This window comes from Lucilia sericata, unplaced genomic scaffold, assembly GCF_015586225.1.
Source record: "Lucilia sericata isolate MDLA Ls3-8-SP2 unplaced genomic scaffold, ASM1558622v1 Contig000144F_arrow, whole genome shotgun sequence".
Lineage (NCBI taxonomy): Eukaryota > Metazoa > Arthropoda > Insecta > Diptera > Calliphoridae > Lucilia > Lucilia sericata.
In genome coordinates this window covers 252,970-275,253 of record NW_023994176.1, presented here as the reverse complement: position 1 = coordinate 275,253, position 22,284 = coordinate 252,970, and the positions used below count along the sequence as shown (strand labels likewise).

Sequence of the window (22,284 nt, the reverse complement as noted above, 5' to 3'; positions counted from 1 at the left end):
TCTAGTTCAGTTCTAGTTCAGTTCTAGTTCAGTTCTAGTTCAGTTCTAGTTCAGTTCTAGTTCAGTTCTAATTCAGTTCTAGTTCAGTTCTAATTCAGTTCTAGTTCAGTTCTAGTTCAGTTCTAGTTCAGTTCTTGTTCAGTTCTAGTTCAGTTCTAGTTCAGTTCTAGTTCAGTTCTAGTTCAGTTCTTGTTCAGTTCTTGTTCAGTTCTAGTTCAGTTCTAGTTCAGTTCTAGTTCAGTTCTAGTTCAGTTCTAGTTCAGTTCTGGTTCAGTTCTAGTTCAGTTCTAGTTCAGTTCTATTTCAGTTCTAGTTCAGTACTAGTTCAGTTCTAGTTCAGTTCTAGTTCAGTTCTAGTTCAGTTCTAGTTCAGTTCTAGTTCAGTTCTAGTTCAGTTCTAGTTCAGTTCTAGTTCAGTTCTAGTTCAGTTCTAGTTCAGTTCTAGTTCAGTTCTAGTTCAGTTCTAGTTCAGTTCTAGTTCAGTTCTAGTTCAGTTCTAGTTCAGTTCTAGTTCAGTTCTAGTTCAGTTCTAGTTCAGTTCTAGTTCAGTTCTAGTTCAAGTCTAGTTCAGTTCTCGTTCTGTTCTAGTTCAGTTCTAGTTCAGTTCTAGTTCAGTTCTAGTTCAGTTCTAGTTCAGTTCTAGTTCAGTTCTAGTTCAGTTCTAGTTCAGTTCTAGTTCAGGTTCTAGTTCAAGTCTAGTTCAGTTCTAGTTCAGTTCTAGTTCAGTTTTTAAAAATTCAACATAATAGTTTAAAACTCCTTTAAAACATCTTTTAACTTATTAAAGTTGTTGTTAAATTTATTTATTTGTTATTTTTGCTGTTAACTACTGTGAATAGTACAATACAATTGGAAATAATAAAACTTCATGGTTAACAACAAATTAAGTAATGTTTTGGTTTTTTTCTCGCTCAAACTTTTTTTCAATATTTCGATTTTATTTTTAAATTATTTATGTGTATGTTTTTTTATTATTGTTGTCAGTTGGTTTTATGTATGATTTGTTATTTTCTAGCTGCTGTTAAAATATTATGATGAATTAATGTTTAATTGATATTTACGATTATCTTGTTAAGAAAAAATTGTATGCTAGTTTTAAGCTCCAATTGGGAAATGGATATTAAGTATTCCTAAATTGACATAACAAATCATCATTACAGAGTGTTTTTAAAATAATGAAAACTTATTAAAGGTTCCTTCAAACATGGGAACTGTAATAAAAAATATAATTTAAACACCATGTGAAACAACACTTAGATAGAATCAAAGTTATGCACTAACCCTCGAAAACTTGTTGCGGTCCTAGTTCTTTATTGTCCCGTTGATTAAATTTGTTCGTGTTTTAATTTGTTTTACTTTTTCTAGTCGTAATAATTTCCTATTGACTTCTTTTTATTACTTTTTTTTTGACAAAATTCTCAATATATTTTTGTTTAGATTGTTAATGATTAGAAAACTATTTGTTAACAACTATAATATTATTTAATTTATTAAACAAAAAACTACTAGAACAATAACAAAAAACTCTAAACACGCAGTTTGTAATTAATACTCTGTTACATTTTTGTTTAATGGAGTTTTTATTAATAATTTTTTTTTCAATTATTGTATTTGTTGCAAACATTTTTTAACAATAATTGTTAACAAGGGTTCTTAACATGATACTTGACATATGAATTTTTATTTGATTGTTTTTTGTAAATTAAACAATTTTCCAGTTTTGTTTATAAATAATTTTCTCATGTTTTTAATTTAAGAGTTAAGGTAGTTTTTTCAATAGTATTTTTCAAAAAATTTTCATTAAAATTCTTCACGTTTTTTTCAATTATAATAAATTTGAAAGTTTCATTAAATGGTTTAAAGAATTATAGTGTGTTTTTCAAAAATAATTAGTAAATTTATTTCACTTTTTATAAAGTTAGTCATAGATAATTCGAATACTCTTAATGAAATGAAAGTTGAAGTATAGAAATCGAAGACAACTTTTAAAAAGAACATTTAGTTCTTGCCTCTAGTTCAGTTCTAGTTCACTTCTAGGTAGTTCAGTTCTAGTTCCGTTCTAGTCTTCTAGTTCAGTTCTAGTTCAGTTCTAGTTTCAGTTCTAGTTCAGTTCTAGTTCAGTCTCTAGTTCAGTTCTAGTTCAGTTCTAGTTCAGTTCTAGTTCAGTTCTAGTTCAGTTCTAGTTCAGTTCTAGTTCAGTTCTAGTTCTGTTCTAGTTCAGTTCTAGTTCAGTTCTAGTTCAGTTCTAGTTCAGTTCTAGTTCAGTTCTAGTTCAGTTCTAGTTCAGTTCTAGTTCAGTTCTAGTTTAGTTCTAGTTTAGTTCTAGTTCAGTTCTAGTTCAGTTCTAGTTCAGTTCTAGTTCAGTTCTAGTTCAGTTCTAGTTCAGTTCTAGTTCAGTTCTAGTTCAGTTCTAGTTCAGTTCTAGTTCAGTTCTAGTTCAGTTCTAGTTCAGTTCTAGTTCAGTTCTAGTTCAGTTCTAGTTCAGTTCTAGTTCAGTTCTAGTTCAGTTCTAGTTCAGTTCTAGTTCAGTTCTAGTTCAGTTCTAGTTCAGTTCTAGTTCAGTTCTAGTTCAGTTCTAGTTCAGTTCTAGTTCAGTTCTAGTTCAGTTCTAGTTCAGTTCTAGTTCAGTTCTAGTTCAGTTCTAGTTCAGTTCTAGTTCAGTTCTAGTTCAGTTCTAGTTCAGTTCTAGTTCAGTTCTAGTTCAGTTCTAGTTCAGTTCTAGTTCAGTTCTAGTTCAGTTCTAGTTCAGTTCTAGTTCAGTTCTAGTTCAGTTCTAGTTCAGTTCTAGTTCAATTCTAGTTCAGTTCTAGTTCAGTTCAGTTCAATTTTTAAAAATTAACTTAAAACTTGATTAGAAGCATATTTTTTTACATTAATTTTTATTTTTTTTTTTGTTATAAATTTTAGTACTAATATTTTTATATTTATTTATTCTATTTTCATTAAGGTTTAATAATAAATTCAAGAACAAATCAAGATTTTCACAAAACTTTTTCAAACCGTCAAGAAAAGCAAAGAAGAAAAATATAATGCAACAATTCAGAACTAAAACTAACAAGGATTCTGAAAAAAGACTCTAAAAGATAAATCTTATTCAATTAATTTATTGATAGAAAATCCTTTATAAGAATTTTTTTGTGTGAATTTTATTATAAACATTTTTATAATATATCTTTTTTCGTATAATAGTTTTATAAATTTTTGTATGATGTGGTCTCAAAAAAATCGTTTCCTTTTGGATTTGGAAAAAAAATTCTGTACTTTTTATAAAATATATAATTTCTTAAAAATATCCTTAAACTTCTGGTACTTTAATTATTCCTTGTTTAATGCAACAGATGTGCTTATTTTTCTGATCAAAGTAAATGGGTTCCTCTTAAAAAAAGTAGAGAAAAAACTGTAACACGTGTGAAATTGACACATTATATGAAGGATCAAATGACACTTAAAAAACAAACCACTAAAAGCAAACATTAAACCGCAAGAACAAAAAACCAATAAACAAACAACAAAAATTTCTTTAAACGGAAATGAACAAATGTTAAACAAAAAACTACAACTAAAATAAAGGATTTCTATTTTTAAATTAATTACAAACTCTGGTTTTTTATTTTCAACAAAAAAAACAACAGCTGTGTAAAAAAACACATAAATTTTAAAAGATAATTTGTCAAAATTGTATTTCCTTAATTTACTAAAAATTTTTTTTAAATTTATTTACAAAAATTTATTTTGGAGACAAAGCGTTAATAAAAAATTCTAAAAGCCAATTTTCAAGATTTTTGCTTTAAAATTTCAAACCATTGAAACGATTTCAACATGAAAAAATCCAAAGGCAAAAGACCCAAATTCAATCCTCTTGAGCCCACAGAAAAACAAAAAGCACGTAAGTTGGCACAAGAAGCTAGAAAACTAGCCTGGAAACGTAAAAGAAGACTGGAGGAAAAAAGTAGACAATTGGTTATAATACCACCACGTGATTTAACCGAAAAACAAAGAGCCTGGATACAGAAAAACTGTCAACCCAAATTTCGCCATTACCCAAGACCTGTGCCTTCCTTTAGTAGATGGGCCAAACGTGGACCCATGACTCGCACAGACTGGGTGAAATTCTATAAATGGGCTGATTTAAAAGCCGAAGCCAAACAGCTTCCCAAACCACCCGAGCAACCAAAGAAGAAACGCAAAAAAACGCTTCAAAATCACCCTAGAAGGTCTACTAGAAGATATAGAAAAATTGTCTTTACCCAAAATGCCTCGAGAAAAATATAAATTTCCTGAACCCATTAAATATCCTTATGCACCTAAAATCCATTGGAATGAACCGGCTAAACGTGATCCCGGTCGTCCTTTCCCCACTCCTAAAGTACCTTTCGATTTTCAACATATTGAATTGGAAATTGATTTTTGGTCAAAATTACGTTTTCCCGTAAGACCAGAAGCTTTGCGTTATACTCCTTCGAAAAATATATTAAATTTATCACAACCACGCATAACACCACCCTTAGAGCCGCATTGCCCCATACCCCCGAAACCGTTGGAATATATAGAGCCTCGTAAACGTATGACTAGAAGTCAGTGGAAGGAGCATCAAAAACGTTTGGCTTATTTGGCCACGCCGGTTTATCATCCGTTATGGATATTTATTATTAAGGGATTTTTGGAGTTTGGGAGACTTGGAGATATAGTCAATAATTGTGGTTTTGAATGTATGGTTTTTAATAAATTTTAAAATTCATGTAAAAGTACCTTTTTGATTTCCAAAAGGTAGCGTTTTGGCACCTTTTGTATCTATTATAATACTTCTAGAACTGAACTAGAACTGAACTAGAACTGAACTGGAACTGAACTAGAACTGAACTAGAACGGAACTAGAACTGAACTAGAACTGAACTAGAACTGAACTAGAACTGAACTAGAACTGAACTAGAACTGAACTAGAACTGAACTAGAACTGAACTAGAACTAAACTAGAACTGAACTAGAACGAACTAGAACTGAACTAGAACTGAACTAGAACTGAACTAGAACTGAACTAGAACTGAACTAGAACTGAACTAGAACTGAACTAGAACTGAACTAGAACTGAACTAGAACTGAACTAGAACAGAACTGAACTAGAACTGAACTAGAACTGAACTAGAACTGAACTATAACTGAACTAGAACTGAACTAGATCTGGAACTAGAACTGAACTATCGGAATAGAACTGAACTAGAACTGAAGTAGAACTGAACTAGAACTGAACTAGAACTGAACTAGAACTGAACTAGAACTGAACTAGAACTGACTAGAACTGAACTAGAACTGAACTAGAACTGAACTAGAACTGAACTAGAGCTGAACTAGAACTGAACTAGAACTGAACTAGAACTGAACTAAAACTGAACTAGAACTGAACTAGAACTGAACTAGAACTGAACTAGAACTGAACTAGAACTGAACTAGAACTGAACTAGAACTGAACTAGAACTGAACTAGAACTAAACTAGAACTGAACTAGAACTGAACTAGAACTGAACTAGAACTGAACTAGAACTGAACTAGAACTGAACTAGAAGTGAACTAGAACTGAATTAGAACTGAACTAGGACTGAACGGAACTGAACTAGAACTGAACTAGAACTGAACTAAAACTGAACTACAACTGAATTATAAGTTCAGTTCTAGTTCAGTACTCTTATATTTTTTATTGTACTAAATTATTATTATTTTTTTTGTTTCTGACCATCCGGAAATAGAATCCAAAAAATATTTAAGTATTAAATTTACAAATGACACATGGTCATTTAAATAAATTAGGTTTGAAAATAAAATAGCCAAAATTTATTGAAAGTTAAAACCCATAATTAACTAACTCTAGGCCTTCAAATTTAAGGGATGTAAAAACACTCAGTTATCTTAAACCTAGATCCTTATCAAACATATGGGGGTGGCATAACTAGATCAATGAAGCCTATAATCATTTATTTATTTGAAAGGCGTTGATATATAATTTTATGGTTTTTAAAACAAACCAAATAATAAATTACAATAAAACTGTTAAATTTAAAATACAAATATTATTTTGGCCTTTTTTGGCTTCGAAACAAAATGTAAAGCAATCAAAACATAAAAGTAAACGTTTTTCGGTTTCATGTTTTCAAACAATCATACTAAAACCACAACAGAAAATTTACGAAATTATAAACCAAAAAATCCTTTTAAACAACACATTTTTGCACCGCAAACACAAACTAACTTCAAAAAAGTAATAAACATGCTTGACATTTTGTCAATTTCTTTAACATGACTTCATTAAATGGCATCTGTAAGTTAACTCTTCCATTTGGCAAATTTTTTTTCTTGTAAAAAACCAACCACCTTTTAGTTCTAAACAAAAACAAAAAGATAGATTTACTTATAACATGTCTTAGAGACATTGAGCAAAGAGACCTGCTCTAAAATTGTATTTTATTTTCGAATTTTTTGTGGCAACACAACACAATACAATTTGACCGAAATACATAAATGAAAAACATTTTCCTAAAAAGCGAACAAAAATCATTTTTTAAACATACCAAACTGAAACCTAACAACTAAATTCAAATGAATCGAAATCAGTTAAAATGAAAATCAAAACAAAAATAAAATAAATTCCTCAATTGTAGGAGGAGTTGTTGAGTGTGTACAAAGTAATGTGAATGTTGTTTGCATTTGCAAAAAATCGAAAAAGCTACAACAATAACAAAAAAAATCCAAATAATATAACTACAAAAAAAAAAAATAACCATAATATTGATAAAAACTTATGACAAGGCTTACAAAAAAAATATTACAAAATAAAAACTAAAGTATGTAAAGTACAATAAATGTTACTCTGTTTGCTTTTTTGATTGTAAAACAGTGAAATTCATAAAATGTCTCTAATACACGGGGATTGAAAATGCGGTAAATTACAACGACTTAAATGGGTACTCTACAAAGTCTGGAGGGAATGAAGTTAGCGTGACAGACTAGAACAGACTAAAACAAACTAGAACAGAACTAGAACAGAACTAGAAACAGAACTAGAACAGACTAGAACAGAACTAGAACAGAACAGAACGAACTAGAACAGAATAACTAGAAAAAGAACAGAACAGAACTAGAACAGAACTAGAACAGAACTAGAACAGAACTAGAACAGAACTAGAACAGAACTAGAACAGAACTAGAACAGATAGAACAGAACTAGAACAGAACTAGAACAGAACTAGAACAAACTAGAACAGAACTAGAACAGAACTAGAACAGAACTAGAACAGAACTAGAACAGAACTAAACAGAACTAGAACAAACTAGAACAGAACTAGAACAGAACTAGAACAGAACTAGAACAGAACTAGAACAGAACTAGAACAGAACTAGAACAGAACTAGAACAGAACTAGAACAGAGAACAGAACTAGAACAGAACTAGAACAGAACTAGAACAGAACTAGAACAGAACTAGAACAGAACTAGAACAGAACTAGAACAGAACTAGAACAGAACTAGAACAGAACTAGAACAGAACTAGAACAGAACTAGAACAGAACTAGAACAGCTAGAACAGAACTAGAACAGAACTAGAACAGAACTAGAACAGAACTAGAACAGAACTAGAACAGAACTAGAACAGAACTAGAACCGAACTAGAACAGATCTAGAAGAACTAGAACAGAACTAAACAAAACAGAACAGAACTAGAACAGAACTAGAACAGATCTAGAACAGATCTAGAATAGATCTAGAACAGATCTAGAACAGATCTAGAACAGATCTAGAACAGATCTAGAACAGATCTAGAACAGATCTAGAACAGAACTAGAACAGAACAGAACTAGAACAGAACTAGAACAGAACTAGAACAGAACTAGAACAGAACTAGAACAGAACTAGAACAGAACTAGAACAGAACTAGAACAAACTAGAACAGAACTAGAACAGAACTAGAACAGAACTAGAACAGAACTAAACAGAACTAGAACAGAACTAGAACAGAACTAGAACAGAACTAGAACAGAACTAGAACAGAACTAGAACAGAACTAGAACAGAACTAGAACAGAACTAGAACAGAACTAGAACAGAACTAGAACAGAACTAGAACAGAACTAGAACAGAACTAGAACAGAACTAGAACAGAACTAGAACAGAACTAGAACAGAACTAGAACAGAACTAGAACAGAACTAGAACAGAACTAGAACAGAACTAGAACAGAACTAGAACAGAACTAGAACAGAACTAGAACAGAACTAGAACAGAACTAGAACAGAACTAGAACAGAACTAGAACAGAACTAGAACAGAACTAGAACAGAACTAGAATAGAACTAGAACAGAACTAGAACTACAACAGAACTACAACAGAACTAGAACAAAACTAGATTAGAACTTGAACGAAAAGTACTTTTTTCTTAGGTAAATACGAACTTATAAAGTACTAAATAGTTAATTTTTTGGATGTACTAAAAGGGTACCACGTATTTTGAGAAAGTACTTTGTTCCAATGAACTAAAAATACTTTTTTCATAAAGTATGCACTTGTAAAAGTATTCTTCTTCAAAAGTATTAAAAAAGTACTTCTTTGTAAAGTACTAAAAAAGTTCGCATTGTAAAAGTACTTTTTTCCATAGTGCCAAACTTTTTGCTAAAGTACTAAAAAAGTACTTTTTAGGTTTTTTCCCTCAAACAAAAAATATTATTAAAAATTTCGTTACCAAAACCAACTGAAACCAATAATACTCATTCAAAAACATTCCTAAATATTCAATGAATCAAAAACCATGTAAAAAAATAAAATCAAAACCACAACAAATCATAAGAAAATAACAACCAAAAAAAAACTTAAATATTTTTATGGTAATAAGGCATTTTTTTCCTTATGATTCGTTTCAAAAAAAATGTTTTGTTGTTTGTTTCAATTTTGCATGAAATGGCAGGTTGTTAGTAACATTGGACTGACTGAATGTCTAACTAAAACTTGGCTGGTTAGTTAGTTGGTTGGTTGGTCTACATGGTTTGGTAGGTAACTCAACCACTACTGACTTAAAAGGCTGAGATATAGTAGGCCGTTTTAGTTTTTGTAACTCCTTCGTTTTGTTTAACATGGTAATAGAAAAGCAATAAATTGAATACTAAAGATAACTTTAAATTGTGGTAAAAATAAGCAGGGTAACATACCTACATACATACAACTAGTTACAACTGTTATTTTGTGACTGCATTTGATTTTTCTTGACTATAGCTCAAAAATAATCCAGCACGAAATGAATTTATTTATACGAAAATGTTCGAAGAATAAAAAAAAAGCAAAAATGCCAAAGATTTTATGTTGATTTTAATTAAAGTCATTACATTTATTGACAATCATAACTATTAAATAAATACAATCTAACTAAATACATTTTTTACAACGAGTAATGAAAATGTTTAACAAAAACGAATCGTATAAAATGTATTTTTGCATTTTTTTATAGAAAAACAAATAGTTTTACTATATAAATGGGGGATTAACATGATTTATTTAACGATTATGGGCGCAAATAAAAGAAGACAAATGTTAATGGGAAAGAAATAATCAAAGAATACAACGGGTTTTTTTTTTGTAGCTGGAGGTTTTATTTACAGGTTGTTTTGGGGAAGAATAGAATTTAGTTAAATTTGAGCTAAATGGAAGTAAATGTAAAGTTTTATAGTGAAATGTATTGAGATTTTAACAATATGCATTATGTTATTTATAGCTTGTTTATAATTGGAATAACTGATGTCTGGCGGGGACGCCAAATAAAACCGTTCTTGGGAATTGTTCTGTGTTAGTTCCTGCTCCTTTTACAAGCTACCGTAAAGAACAGAACTAGAACAGAACTAGAACAGAACTAGAACAGAACTAGAACAGAACTAGAACAGAACTAGAAACAGAACTAGAACAGAACTAGAACAGAACTAGAACAGAACTAGAACAGAACTAGAACAGAACTAGAACAGACTAGAACAGAACTAGAACAGAACTAGAACAGAACTAGAACAGAACTAGAACAGAACTAGAACAGAACTAGAACAGAACTAGAACAGAACTAGAACAGAACTAGAACAGAACTAGAACAGAACTAGAACAGAACTACAACAAACTAGAGCAGAACTAGAACAGAACTAGAACAGAACTACAACAGAACTTCAACAGAACTACAACAGAACTAGAACAGACTAGATCAGAACTAGAACAGAACTAGAACAGAACTAGAACAGAACTAGAACATAACTAGAACAGAACTAGAACAGAACTAGAACAGAACTAGAACAGAACAGAACAGACTAGAACAGAACTAGAACAGAACTAGAACAGAACTAGAACAGAACTACAACAGAACTACAACAGAACTACAAACAGAACTACAACAGAACTACAACAGAACTATAACATACTAGAACAGAACTAGAACAGAACTAGAACAGAACTAGAACAAAACTAGAACAGAACTAGAACAGAACTAGAACAGAACTAGAACAGTACTAGAACAGAACTAGAACAGAGCTAGAACAGAACTAGAACAGAACTAGAACAGTTAGTTAGTTTAGTTAGTTAGTTAGTTAGTTCGATAGTTAGTTTAGTTACGTTAGTTAGTTAGTTTAGTTAGTTAGTTAGTTATTAGTTAGTTAGTTCGTTAGTTAGTTAGTTAGTTAGTTAGTTAGTTCGTTTGTTAGTTCGTTCGTTAGTTAGTTTTTCGTTCGTTAGTTCGTTAGTTAGTTCGTTAGTTAGTTCGTTCGTTCGTTCGTTAGTTCGTTCGTTCGTTCGTTCGTATCGTTCGTTCGTTCGTTCGTTCGTTCGTTCGTTCGTTCGTTCGTTAGTTCGTTCGTTCGTTCGTTCGTTCGTTCGTTCGTATCGTTCGTTCTTTCGGTTCGTTCGTTCGTTCGTTCGTTCGTTCGTTCGGTCGTATCGTATCGTTCGTTCGTTCGTTCGTTTCGATTCGCTCGTTCGTTCGCTCGTTTCGTTCGCTCGTTCGTTCGTTCGTTCGTTCGTTCGTTCGTTCGTTCGTTCTTCGTTCGTTCGCTTCGTTCGTTCGCGTTCGTTTCGTTTCGTTCGTTCGTTCTTTCGTTCGTTCGTCGTTCGTTCGTATTCGTTCGTTCGTTCGTTCGTTCGTTCTTCGTTTACGTTCGTTCGTTCGTTCGTTCGTTCGTTCGTTCGTTCGTTTCGTTCGTTCGTTCGTTCGTTCGTTCGTTCGTTCGTTCGTTAGTTCGTTCGTTCGTTCGTTCGTTTCGTCTCGTTCGTTCGTTCTTCGTTCGTTCGTTCGTTCGTTCGTTCGTTCGTTCGTTCGTTCGTTCGTTCGTTCGTTCGTTCGTTCGTTCGTTCGTTCGTTCGTTCGTTCGTTCGTTCGTTCGTTCGTTCTTTCGTTCTTTCGTTTCGTTCGTTCGTTCGTTCGTTCGTTCGTCTTCGTTCGTTCGTTCCTTCGTTCGTTCGTTCGTTCGTTCGTTCTTTCGTTCGTTCGTTCGTTCGTTCGTTTCGTTCGTTCGTTCGTTCGTTCGTTTCGTTCGTTCGTTCGTTCGTTCGTTCGTTCGTTCGTTCGTTCGTTCGTTCGTTCGTTTGTTCGTTCGTTCGTTCGTTCGTTCGTTCGTTCGTTCGTTCGTTCGTTCGTTCGTCTTCGTTCGTTCGTTCGTTCGTTCGTTCGTTCGTTCGTTCGTTCGTTCGTTCGTTCGTTCGTTCGTTCGTTCGTTCGTTTCGTTTCGTTCGTTCGTTCGTCTTATCGTTCGTTCGTTCGTTCGTTCGTTCTTCGTTTGTTCGTTTCGTTCGTTCGTTCGTTCGTTCGTTCGTTCTTCGTTCGTTCGTTCGTTCGTTCGTTGTTCGTTCGTTCGTTCGTTCGTTCGTTTCGTTCGTTCGTTCGTTCGTTCGTTCGTTCGTTCGTTCGTTCGTTTCGTTCGTTCGTTCGTTCGTTCGTTCGTTCGGTTCGTTCGTTCGTTCCGTTCGTTCGTTCGTTCGTTCGTTCGTTCGTTCGTTCGTTCGTTCGTTCGTTCGTTCGTTCGTTCGTTACGTTCGTTCGTTCGTTTCGTTCGTTCGTTCGTTCGTTCGTTCTTCGTTCGTTCGTTCGTTCGTTTCGTTCGTTCGTTCGTTCGATTCGTTTCGTTCGTTCGTTCGTTCGTTCGTTCGTTCGTTCGTTCGTTCGGTCGTTCGTTCGTTCGTCTCGTTCGTTCGTTCGTCGTTCGTTCGTTCGTTCGTTCGTTCTGTTCGTTCGTTCGTTCGCTCTCTGGCTTCCTTTCCGTGCCTCCGCCTTTGGCTTGCGTCGTTTTGGCGTTTCCCCGTCGCCCCTCCTTTGCCTCCTCTTTTCCCCCTGTTTCCCCTTCCCCTCTCCCCTTTGCCGCCTCTTTTGCGCTTTGTGCCTTTTTTCGTCCTTCCTCCTTCCTCCCCCTTTGTTCCCTTTTTCCCCTTCCCGTCTCCCTCTCCCCATTTTCTTCTTCTCCCTGTGCGCTTCTCCCGCTCCTGCTCCCCCCCCCTTTTCCAGTTAAATAAAATTCAACTAGAAATAGAATCATAATACTCGCATAAATATTTATGAAATTCCAAAAAAGGTATAAAAAAAAAACGGAGTAAAAAATAATACAATTTTTAACTTGTTCTTACATACGAGGAAGAAGTTAAGTGAGAGAATGAAGACAGTGAGACCGCCAACCAGCCAACAGTGAAATAATGGGGATGGCGCTTCACAAAAACTACTTGTCATGCAGAGTTCATACGGAACAGAAAAACAAAAATGAAAACAAGTGGCAATGCCACATAAACACAAATAGGAACAACAAAAATAAAGCCAAGACTACCAGAACAATAATGCTGTTTGCTAAATTCTGATGATGATCAACAATAAAACGAATGCTTCAATTTTTTTTTTTTTTTTTTTTTGATAATCATGATCAAGACAATTTTATACAACCATTTGGAGAAGTCTTAACACATATGAAGGAAAAAAAATAAGATCAACAACCCAAAATAACAGAAATTTGTTTTGGGTACGGAAAAAACACTTTAAGATTTTGAAAATTTTATTAGGTTTAAAACGAATTGAAGGAAATGCTATGTATTAAAAAGGTTTGGATGTGAAATATAAAAATGAGGAATTTTTTTGTTAATGTTTTTAATACTTTTCGAGAAGAACATAAAAAAATTTAAAAATTTTTCCAAAAAAAATTTCAAATTTCTAAAAAAAAAAACATTTTGAAAAATACTCTAAATACAAAATCAGACAATTTTCTATAAAAATATAGAAAATCGGATAAAAGAAGTGGCAAACTCAATGTCGTATTGAATATGCCTCTTTAGCTACAAGTTTAAATTGTTTAAAAAAAAATACAATGTTCTAACATAAATTTTTTTAAAAATAAAACTAAAGACCTTAAAAAATGTTTATACATATGTAGTTTAATATGTAATTTATGCATTTAACATACGAATACACGGAGAGAAATTAATGGTAAATTGAAAAAATTAAAAAAAAAGTTTTTCTTTATTTTCTTAACTTATAAAATAAAACTAAAAAAATCAAGAAATTATTTTTGTATTTAATATAAAAAAAATTTTTTTGCTTTAAATTTTTTCTCAGTGTAGTTTTTTTTTTTGCCCCAAAAACAACCTACTCTACATAAACATGACTTGTAATAATTCCACTAGATTGTTTTTTTTCTCTCGTATAATTTTTGTTTAAAACAAAGACGAATCTGAAAAAAATACAGAATGAATCCGCTTAGAAGTTGTGAAATCTAACAGATTTGTTTCTATTTTTTTCCAAATTATCTTGAAGTTTTTTTTTGCCATAATTTAAATAAAAGTGAATGGTCTTTAATGTATTCATCATCAATCATCAAGAACAACCATCAAGAAATCTATTTTTATAACTTTTTGTTTATTCTTTTTCTATTTTTAGCCTTATTCGATGATTGCTTAGGACCCATACGCAGAAGACATCATCCCAGAGGCACTAAACGTGGTAGACCCCGAGGAAGCACTAGAAGAGGGTGGAGGAAATGGTGCTGCAGCAACGACAAGGACTAGTACGTCACCGGGACAAGTTTCGGTTTCATCAAATAATGAAGGTAAGTTAATCATTTAAATATGAAGTAGCTAATACAAATTTAACTTCCGTTTCCTTGATAATCTTAAGTTAGCAAGTGGTTGTATACTAATACCCTTTTTAATGGAAATTTTAAATGCTTTTTGTTAATTTCTTTAAAGTGCTTTTGTTGTTTTGTAATTTTCTTTTTTTTTAAACACTTGTCATTTTTTCTTTAATTTATCCCTTTTTTATACACTTAACCCTGTGTTAGAGTAAATCATTTAAATAATTGCTCTTTTTTGTTATGCTGTTTTTTTGGTGGTTTGTAGTACGTGACACATCTTGTTTGAAGATTTTCTTTTAACATCCCTTTTTAGAAAATAAACTCCCCCTTTTTGTAGTTTAAACATATTTTTTAGATTAATTAACAGCGATAGACTTGAAGTCAGTAATAATATTTTTATAAAATTTTTATCAGATTTTTTTATAAAAAAATTAAACAAATTTCTATAAAGACAAAGAAAATATACCAAATTTATATAAAAACATAGAAAATTTGCCAAATGCCTATAAAAACATAGAAAATAAACATAAAATTTATTTTATAGTCTAGTCTAAAGTTTAGTCTATATTCTAATCTATAGTCTCTAATCTAGTCTATAGTCAAGCCTATAGTCAAGTCTATAGTCAAGCCTATAGTCAAGTCTATAGTCAAGCCTATAGTCAAGTCTATAGTCAAGTCTATAGTCAAGTCTATAGTCAAGTCTATAGTCTAGTCTATAGTCTAGTCTATAGTCTAGTCTATAGTCTAGTCTATAGTCTAGTCTACAGTCAAGTCTATAGTCATGTCTATAGTCATGTCTATAGTCTAGTCTATAGCCTAGTCTATAGTCTAGTCTATAGTCTAGTCTATGGTCTAGTCTATAGTCTAGTCTATAGTCTAGTCTATAGTCTAGTCTATAGTCTAGTCTATAGTCTAGTCTATAGTCTAGTCTATAGTCTAGTCTAGTCTATAGTCTAGTCTAGTCTAGTCTATAGTCTAGTCTAGTCTATAGTCTAGTCTATAGTCTAGTCTAGTCTAGTCTAGTCATAGTCTAGTCTATAGTCTAGTCTAGTCTATAGTCTAGTCTATAGTCTAGTCTATAGTCTAGTCTATAGTCTAGTCTATAGTCTAGTCTATAGTCTAGTCTATAGTCTAGTCTATAGTCTAGTCTATAGTCTAGTCTATAGTCTAGTCTATAGTCTAGTCTATAGTCTAGTCTATAGTCTAGTCTATAGTCTAGTCTATAGTCTAGTCTATAGTCTAGTCTATAGTCTAGTCTATAGTCTAGTCTATAGTCTAGTCTATAGTCTAGTCTATAGTCTAGTCTATAGTCTAGTCTATAGTCTAGTCTATAGTCTAGTCTATAGTCTAGTCTATAGTCTAGTCTATAGTCTAGTCTATAGTCTAGTCTATAGTCTAGTCTATAGTCTAGTCTATAGTCTAGTCTATAGTCTAGTCTATAGTCTAGTCTATAGTCTAGTCTATAGTCTAGTCTATAGTCTAGTCTATAGTCTAGTCTATAGTCTAGTCTATAGTCTAGTCTATAGTCTAGTCTATAGTCTAGTCTATAGTCTAGTCTATAGTCTAGTCTATAGTCTAGTCTATAGTCTAGTCTATAGTCTAGTCTATAGTCTAGTCTATAGTCTAGTCTATAGTCTAGTCTATAGTCTAGTCTATAGTCTAGTCTATAGTCTAGTCTATAGTCTAGTCTATAGTCTAGTCTAGTCTAGTCTATAGTCTAGTCTATAGTCTAGTCTATAGTCTAGTCTATAGTCTAGTCTATAGTCTAGTCTATAGTCTAGTCTATAGTCTAGTCTATAGTCTAGTCTATAGTCTAGTCTATAGTCTAGTCTATAGTCTAGTCTAGTCTAGTCTATAGTCTAGTCTATAGTCTAGTCTATAGTCTAGTCTATAGTCTAGTCTATAGTCTAGTTATAGTCTAGTCTATAGTCTAGTCTATAGTCTAGTCTATAGTCTAGTCTATAGTCTAGTCTATAGTCTAGTCTATAGTCTAGTCTATAGTCTAGTCTATAGTCTAGTCTATAGTCTAGTCTATAGTCTAGTCTATAGTCTAGTCTATAGTCTAGTCTATAGTCTAGTCTATAGTCTAGTCTATAGTCTAGTCTATAGTCTAGTCTATAGTCTAGTCTATAGTCTAGTCTATAGTCTAGTCTATAGTCTAGTCTATAGTCTAGTCTATAGTCTAGTCTATAGTCTAGTCTATAGTCTAGTCTATAGTCTAGTCTATAGTCTAGTCTATAGTCTAGTCTATAGTCTAGTCTATAGTCTAGTCTATAGTCTAGTCTATAGTCTAGTCTATAGTCTAGTCTATAGTCTAGTCTATAGTCTAGTCTATGTCTAGTCTATAGTCTAGTCTATAGTCTAGTCTATAGTCTAGTCTATAGTCTAGTCTATAGTCTAGTCTATAGTCTAGTCTATAGTCTAGTCTATAGTCTAGTCTATAGTCTAGTCTATAGTCTAGTCTATAGTCTAGTCTATAGTCTAGTCTATAGTCTAGTCTATAGTCTAGTCTATAGTCTAGTCTATAGTCTAGTCTATAGTAGTCTATAGTCTAGTCTATAGTCTAGTCTAGTCTAGTTATAGTCTAGTTCTATAGTCTAGTCTATAGTCTAGTCTATAGTCTAGTCTATAGTCTAGTCTATAGTCTAGTCTATAGTCTAGTCTATAGTCTAGTCTATAGTCTAGTCTATAGTCTAGTCTATAGTCTAGTCTATGTAGTCATTGTCTAGTCTATTGTCTAGTCTTTTGTCTAGTCTATTGTCTAGTCTATTGTCTAGTCTATTGTCTAGTCTTTTGTCTAGTCTATTGTCTAGTCTATTGTCTAGTCTATAGTCTCGTCTATTGTCTAGTATATAGTATCGTCTGTTGTCTAAAATATAGAAAATTTTTGTATAAAAGTTTGTATTAAAATAGAAAATTTAACAAATTCAATAAAAAATATTATTTATTGAAATCATTTTTTCAAAATGTATTAAGTGATCATTCCACTTCATTACTAATTAATCTTCTAATCTAAAAATATTTAATTAATAATGTCTACTTATGAAAAAAAAATTCACATGAAATATTTCAATACTACAAATACAAATTAAGATGTAAATTTAAAAAAAATGTTCAATCAATTTATTATTAAGCAAATAAGAAAAATTAACTTATATTTATTAAACAAAAATCCATTAAATTACCAAATATATAAAACATCATAAACATTAACTAGAAAAGAGAGGGGAACTAGACACAAAAATACATATATGAAGTATTTTTTGGAAACCAGACATAAACTAAAAATCCTAATAATACCATTGCATACGTGCAGCACAAATAATGAGAGATTAAAACGAGATTTAATTTGATATCTCAAACAGTTTGAAATGTGCATAGATTACAACAAATGCAAAATACTAAAAACGGGACGAAGCAACCAGAGATGAAAAAAAAAAACGAAAAACACGTATTGCCACAAATTAACATTAATTGCATAAATCGGCTTAAAAATACATAATGCTCTATAAATACAACAAGCAGTTACATTTGATTATTTGAATGTTTTTTTTTTTTTTTAATTTTTACATATTTCATTTGTATAAAAACAATGATAACCAGACATTTGCAAATAATATTGCAACATGAGGCAGAAAAACCATTAGCAGCTAAATTTAAAATAATAATAGTTGCATTTCAATCATCGTAATGTGGCGGAATTATAAGTGAATCCCTTTTAAAATTGAAATGACCATCCATTACAATTTGTTATAATTCTATAATTCGCGTAATGTGTTTTTGTTTTTGTCTTCCTTTTTTGCTATTTTGCCAGACATACAGATGTGTTGCATGTGTGTTTTTTTTTGCATTTTTTTTTTTTCAGCCAATATATATAATTGTTGCCACAAACCATGAAAATTGTTGCATAAAATTGAACGTGTTACATTTTTAAATAGTTGTATTAACCACACTCACAAACAATTGAACTAATTACAATAATTGTTGGATTATTGTGTCTGTAATAATCAGACTTTAAGAGGAGGGGAATACTAAAGTTGGGTTTTTAAACGTTTCAGTAGTTTAAACTTTTTCATAAAAAATATATATTTTAACATTGACACTTTTATTATTTTGTAAAATCACTAATCTATTTTCTTATCCTTAACAGATATAGCAACAACTCCCACAGCAACAGAGGCATCCTTAACCAATACCGGAGAAGGTATATTTACACCCACAGCTGTACCCACGCCTGTAAAAAGAGGGCCAGGAAGACCACGCCTTAAAACGGGAGGACCTGTTAATCAAGGCGCCAGAGGAGCACCACGTACACGTAAACCTATAGGACCCTTAGTAGTTCCGCTGGGCAGTAGTCCCGCAGCCCACACCCATAAATCGTAGTCCTGCCATGAGTCCAGCGCCCTCGCCAGCTCATTCGGAAAAGAATACTGTTTCTTCGGCTAGCGGTAGTGCCGTCTACTATCAACCCAGTGGTGAAAGTTTAGATTAGTAAGATAAAGAATTATATTTAAGTTGAAAGTTTAAACCAACACCCCGGTATTAAGTTCAAAAAAAATTTTAGTTTAATTTAAACAAAAAAAAGTTGTATTAGTTATTAACCTGCATTTTTTAATAAAAAAAGAAAAAACAAATATATAAAATTTTTCCATTTTCTTTGTTGTCAGTATGTTGAAAATTTAATTAAAGAAAACAATGAAATTTTCATTTTATTTCAGTTGATTATTTTATTTGTTTAAAATTCTCATTAAGTTTTAGGAAGTTAATTCATATTTTGTGTCTATTTTTGACAATCAGTCTACCATGTCCAACTATTTTTTTGAGAGGGGAATTTTTTTTATAAGCTCTGTGTTAATTACATTAATTTAAATGTATCTTTATTAAATATCATGTTTATTTGTTTTATGTTAATTTACTTTAATAATTTTAAAACACCCTTAAGTGAAAACTGGGAAATATGCAAATAGTGGACACTTGCTGTTTTAAATGGTTTATTAAAAAGAAAATTTTAACAAATTTCTGTTAAAACATAGAAAATTTAATTTTTTGGGAGAAAATTTACTTCAATACGATTGTAAGATTTCTAAATTAAAATCTATTTTTTATTATCAATTTAAGTAATAACTTGTATACAGTCTAGTCTAAAGTCGAGGCTCCTGTCTAGTCTATAGTCTAGTCTCTAACGTAGTCTATAGTCTAGTGTCTAGTCTAAACCTTGTCTAGTCTAAACCTTGTCTAGTCTCTAGTCTAAAGTCTAGTCTATGGTTTAGTCTCTAGTCTGCTTTATATCCTAGTCTATAGTTTATATTCTATTCTATAGTCTTGTCTATAATCTAGCTTATTGTCTAGTCTGTACTCGAGACTATTGCCTAGTCTACAGTCTATTCTGTCGTCTATTTTACAGTGTTGTTTATAGTTTAGTCTGTTTTCGAGACTATAGTCTAGTTTATATTTTAGTTTATAGTCTAGACTAAAGTCAAGTCTATAGGCTAGTATATAGTCTAGTCTATAGTCTAATATACTTTATAGTCTAGTCTATAGTCTAATATACTTTATAGTCTAGTCTATAGTCTAGTGTATAGTCTAGTGTATAGTCTAGTGTATAGTCTAGTCTATAGTCTAGTGTATAATCTAGTGTATAGTCTAGTGTATAGTCTAGTCTATAGTCTAGTGTATAGTCTAGTCTATAGTCTAGTGTATAATCTAGTGTATAGTCTAGTGTATTGTCTAGTCTATAGTCTAGTCTATAGTCTAGTCTATAGTCTAGTCTATAGTCTAGTCTATAGTCTAGTCTATAGTCTAGTCTATAGTCTAGTCTATAGTCTAGTCTATAGTCTAGTCTATAGTCTAGTCTATAGTCTAGTCTATAGTCTAGTCTATAGTCTAGTCTATAGTCTAGTCTATAGTCTAGTCTATAGTCTAGTCTATAGTCTAGTCTATAGTCTAGTCTATAGTCTAGTCTATAGTCTAGTCTATAGTCTAGTCTATAGTCTAGTCTATAGTCTAGTCTATAGTCTAGTCTATAGTCTAGTCTATAGTCTAGCTCTATAGTCTAGTCTATAGTCTAGTCTATAGTCTAGTCTAGCTAGTCTAGTCTATAGTCTAGTCTATAGTCTAGTCTATAGTCTAGTCTATAGTCTAGTCTATAGTCTAGTCTATAGTCTAGTCTATAGTCTAGTCTATAGTCTAGTCTATAGTCTAGTCTATAGTCTAGTCTATAGTCTAGTCTAGTATAGTCTAGTCTATAGTCTAGTCGTTATAGTCTAGTCTATAGTCTAGTCTATAGTCTAGTCTATAGTCTAGTCTATAGACTAGTCTATAGTCTAGTCTATAGTCTAGTCTATAGTCTAGTCTAGTTTATAGTCTAGTCTAGTCTAGTCTAGTTATAGTCTAGTCTATAGTCTAGTCTATAGTCTAGTCTATAGTCTAGTCTATAGTCTAGTCTATAGTCTAGTCTATAGTCTAGTCTATAGTCTAGTCTAGTCTAGTCTAGTCTAGTCTATAGTCTAGTCTAGTCTAGTCTATAGTCTAGTCTAGTCTATAGTCTAGTCTATAGTCTAGTCCAGTCTAGTCATAGTCAGTCTAGTCTATAGTCTAGTCTATAGTCTAGTCTATAGTCTAGTCTATAGTCTAGTCTATAGTCTAGTCTATAGTCTAGTCTATAGTCTAGTCTATAGTCTAGTCTATAGTCTAGTCTATAGTCTAGTCTATAGTCTAGGTCTATAGTCAGTCTATAGTCTAGTCTATAGTCTAGTCTATAGTCTAGTCTATAGTCTAGTCTATAGTCTAGTCTATAGTCTAGTCTATAGTCTAGTCTATAGTCTAGTCTTAGTCTAGTCTATAGTCTAGTCTATAGTCTAGTCTATAGTCTAGTCTATAGTCTAGTCTATAGTCTAGTCTATAGTCTAGTCTAGTCAGTCTATAGTCTAGTCTATAGTCTAGTCTATAGTCTAGTCTATAGTCTAGTCTATAGTCTAGTCTATAGTCTAGTCTATAGTCTAGTCTATAGTCTAGTCTATAGTCTAGTCTATAGTCTAGTCTATAGTCTAGTCTATAGTCTAGTCTATAGTCTAGTCTATAGTCTAGTCTATAGTCTAGTCTATAGTCTAGTCTATAGTCTAGTCTATATTCTAGTCTATAGTCTAGTCTATAGTCTAGTCTCTAGTCTAGTCTGTAGTCTAGTCTATAGTCTAGTCTATAGTCTAGTCTATAGTCTAGTCTATAGTCTAGTCTATAGTCTAGTCTCTAGTCTAGTCTGTAGTCTAGTCTATAATCTAGTCTATAGTCTAGTCTATAGTCTGGACTATAGTCTAGTCTATAGTCTAGTCTATAGTCTAGTCTATAGTCTGGACTATAGTCTAGTCTATAGTCTAGTCTATAGTCTAGTCTATAGTCTAGTCTATAGTCTAGTCTATAGTCTAGTCTATAGTTTAGTCTATAGTCTGGTCTACAGTCTAGTCTATAGTCTGGTCTACAGTCTAGTCTATAGTCTAGTCTGGTCTATAGTCTCTTCTATAGTCTAGTCTTTAGTCAAGTCTACAGTCCAGTCTATAATTCTCTGTTTTATGGAAATTTAAAGTAATAACACATTTTCATTATTTTCTCAATTGGACACTTATTAAAGAAACTACTGACAATTTTAAATATTTTTCCTTCAGTAACAGTTATTGCCCAAAGTTGTCCAAGAAAAACATTTATATAGAATTTCGTTAACAAATATTTATGACTTTTACTCTTAAACCAACAACAACAAAAAAAGACAAAGTCTAAATTAAACTTTTTATATAAAAGCTTAAAGCAAACATGCAAAACACTAAAATGAAAAACTTGTTTTTACCAAATTTAAAAGCGCTATTTGACACCTTTAAAGTGAAATAAATTTTTATTAATTTTTTTATTTATTGTCCTTTTGAAGTTGGAAATGTATTTAAATCTTACATAACTTTATAAAATATTACCCACAAAATCCAACAAAATACTGCTTCTGCTGTTGAGTTCACATTAACATACAAACGAAGTGTATTTAAAGATTTTCGTAAATTTTCACAAAAATAATTTATTTGAAATGAATCTTAGACAATTACAGGTGTCTTTAATTTTAGTTTCTATGGTTGGTTCTTGTACACTAACTAAAATATTTTTGTTAATTTTTTGTCTCTAACATCTTTGATGCATTGTGCAT

General features: G+C 31.8%; 2 protein-coding genes and 1 pseudogene across 2 annotated transcripts in view; 2 read left to right on the top strand and 1 right to left on the bottom strand.

Moving 5' to 3' along the window:
* Positions 1-18,638, top strand: part of LOC119601138 (chromatin-remodeling ATPase INO80) — a 94,888-nt gene extending 76,250 nt beyond the window's left edge. The window contains exons 15-16 of the mRNA XM_037951898.1: positions 13,910-14,078; positions 18,253-18,638. Of these exons, the coding sequence (XP_037807826.1) occupies positions 13,910-14,037 (128 nt within the window). The 3' untranslated portion in view covers positions 14,038-14,078; positions 18,253-18,638. The remainder of the gene's footprint in view (positions 1-13,909; positions 14,079-18,252) is intronic.
* Positions 1-22,284, bottom strand: part of LOC119601141 (putative serine protease K12H4.7) — a 198,892-nt gene that overhangs the window by 38,959 nt on the left and 137,649 nt on the right. The window lies entirely within an intron of this gene.
* On the top strand, positions 14,073-18,626 carry LOC119601132 (annotated as a pseudogene).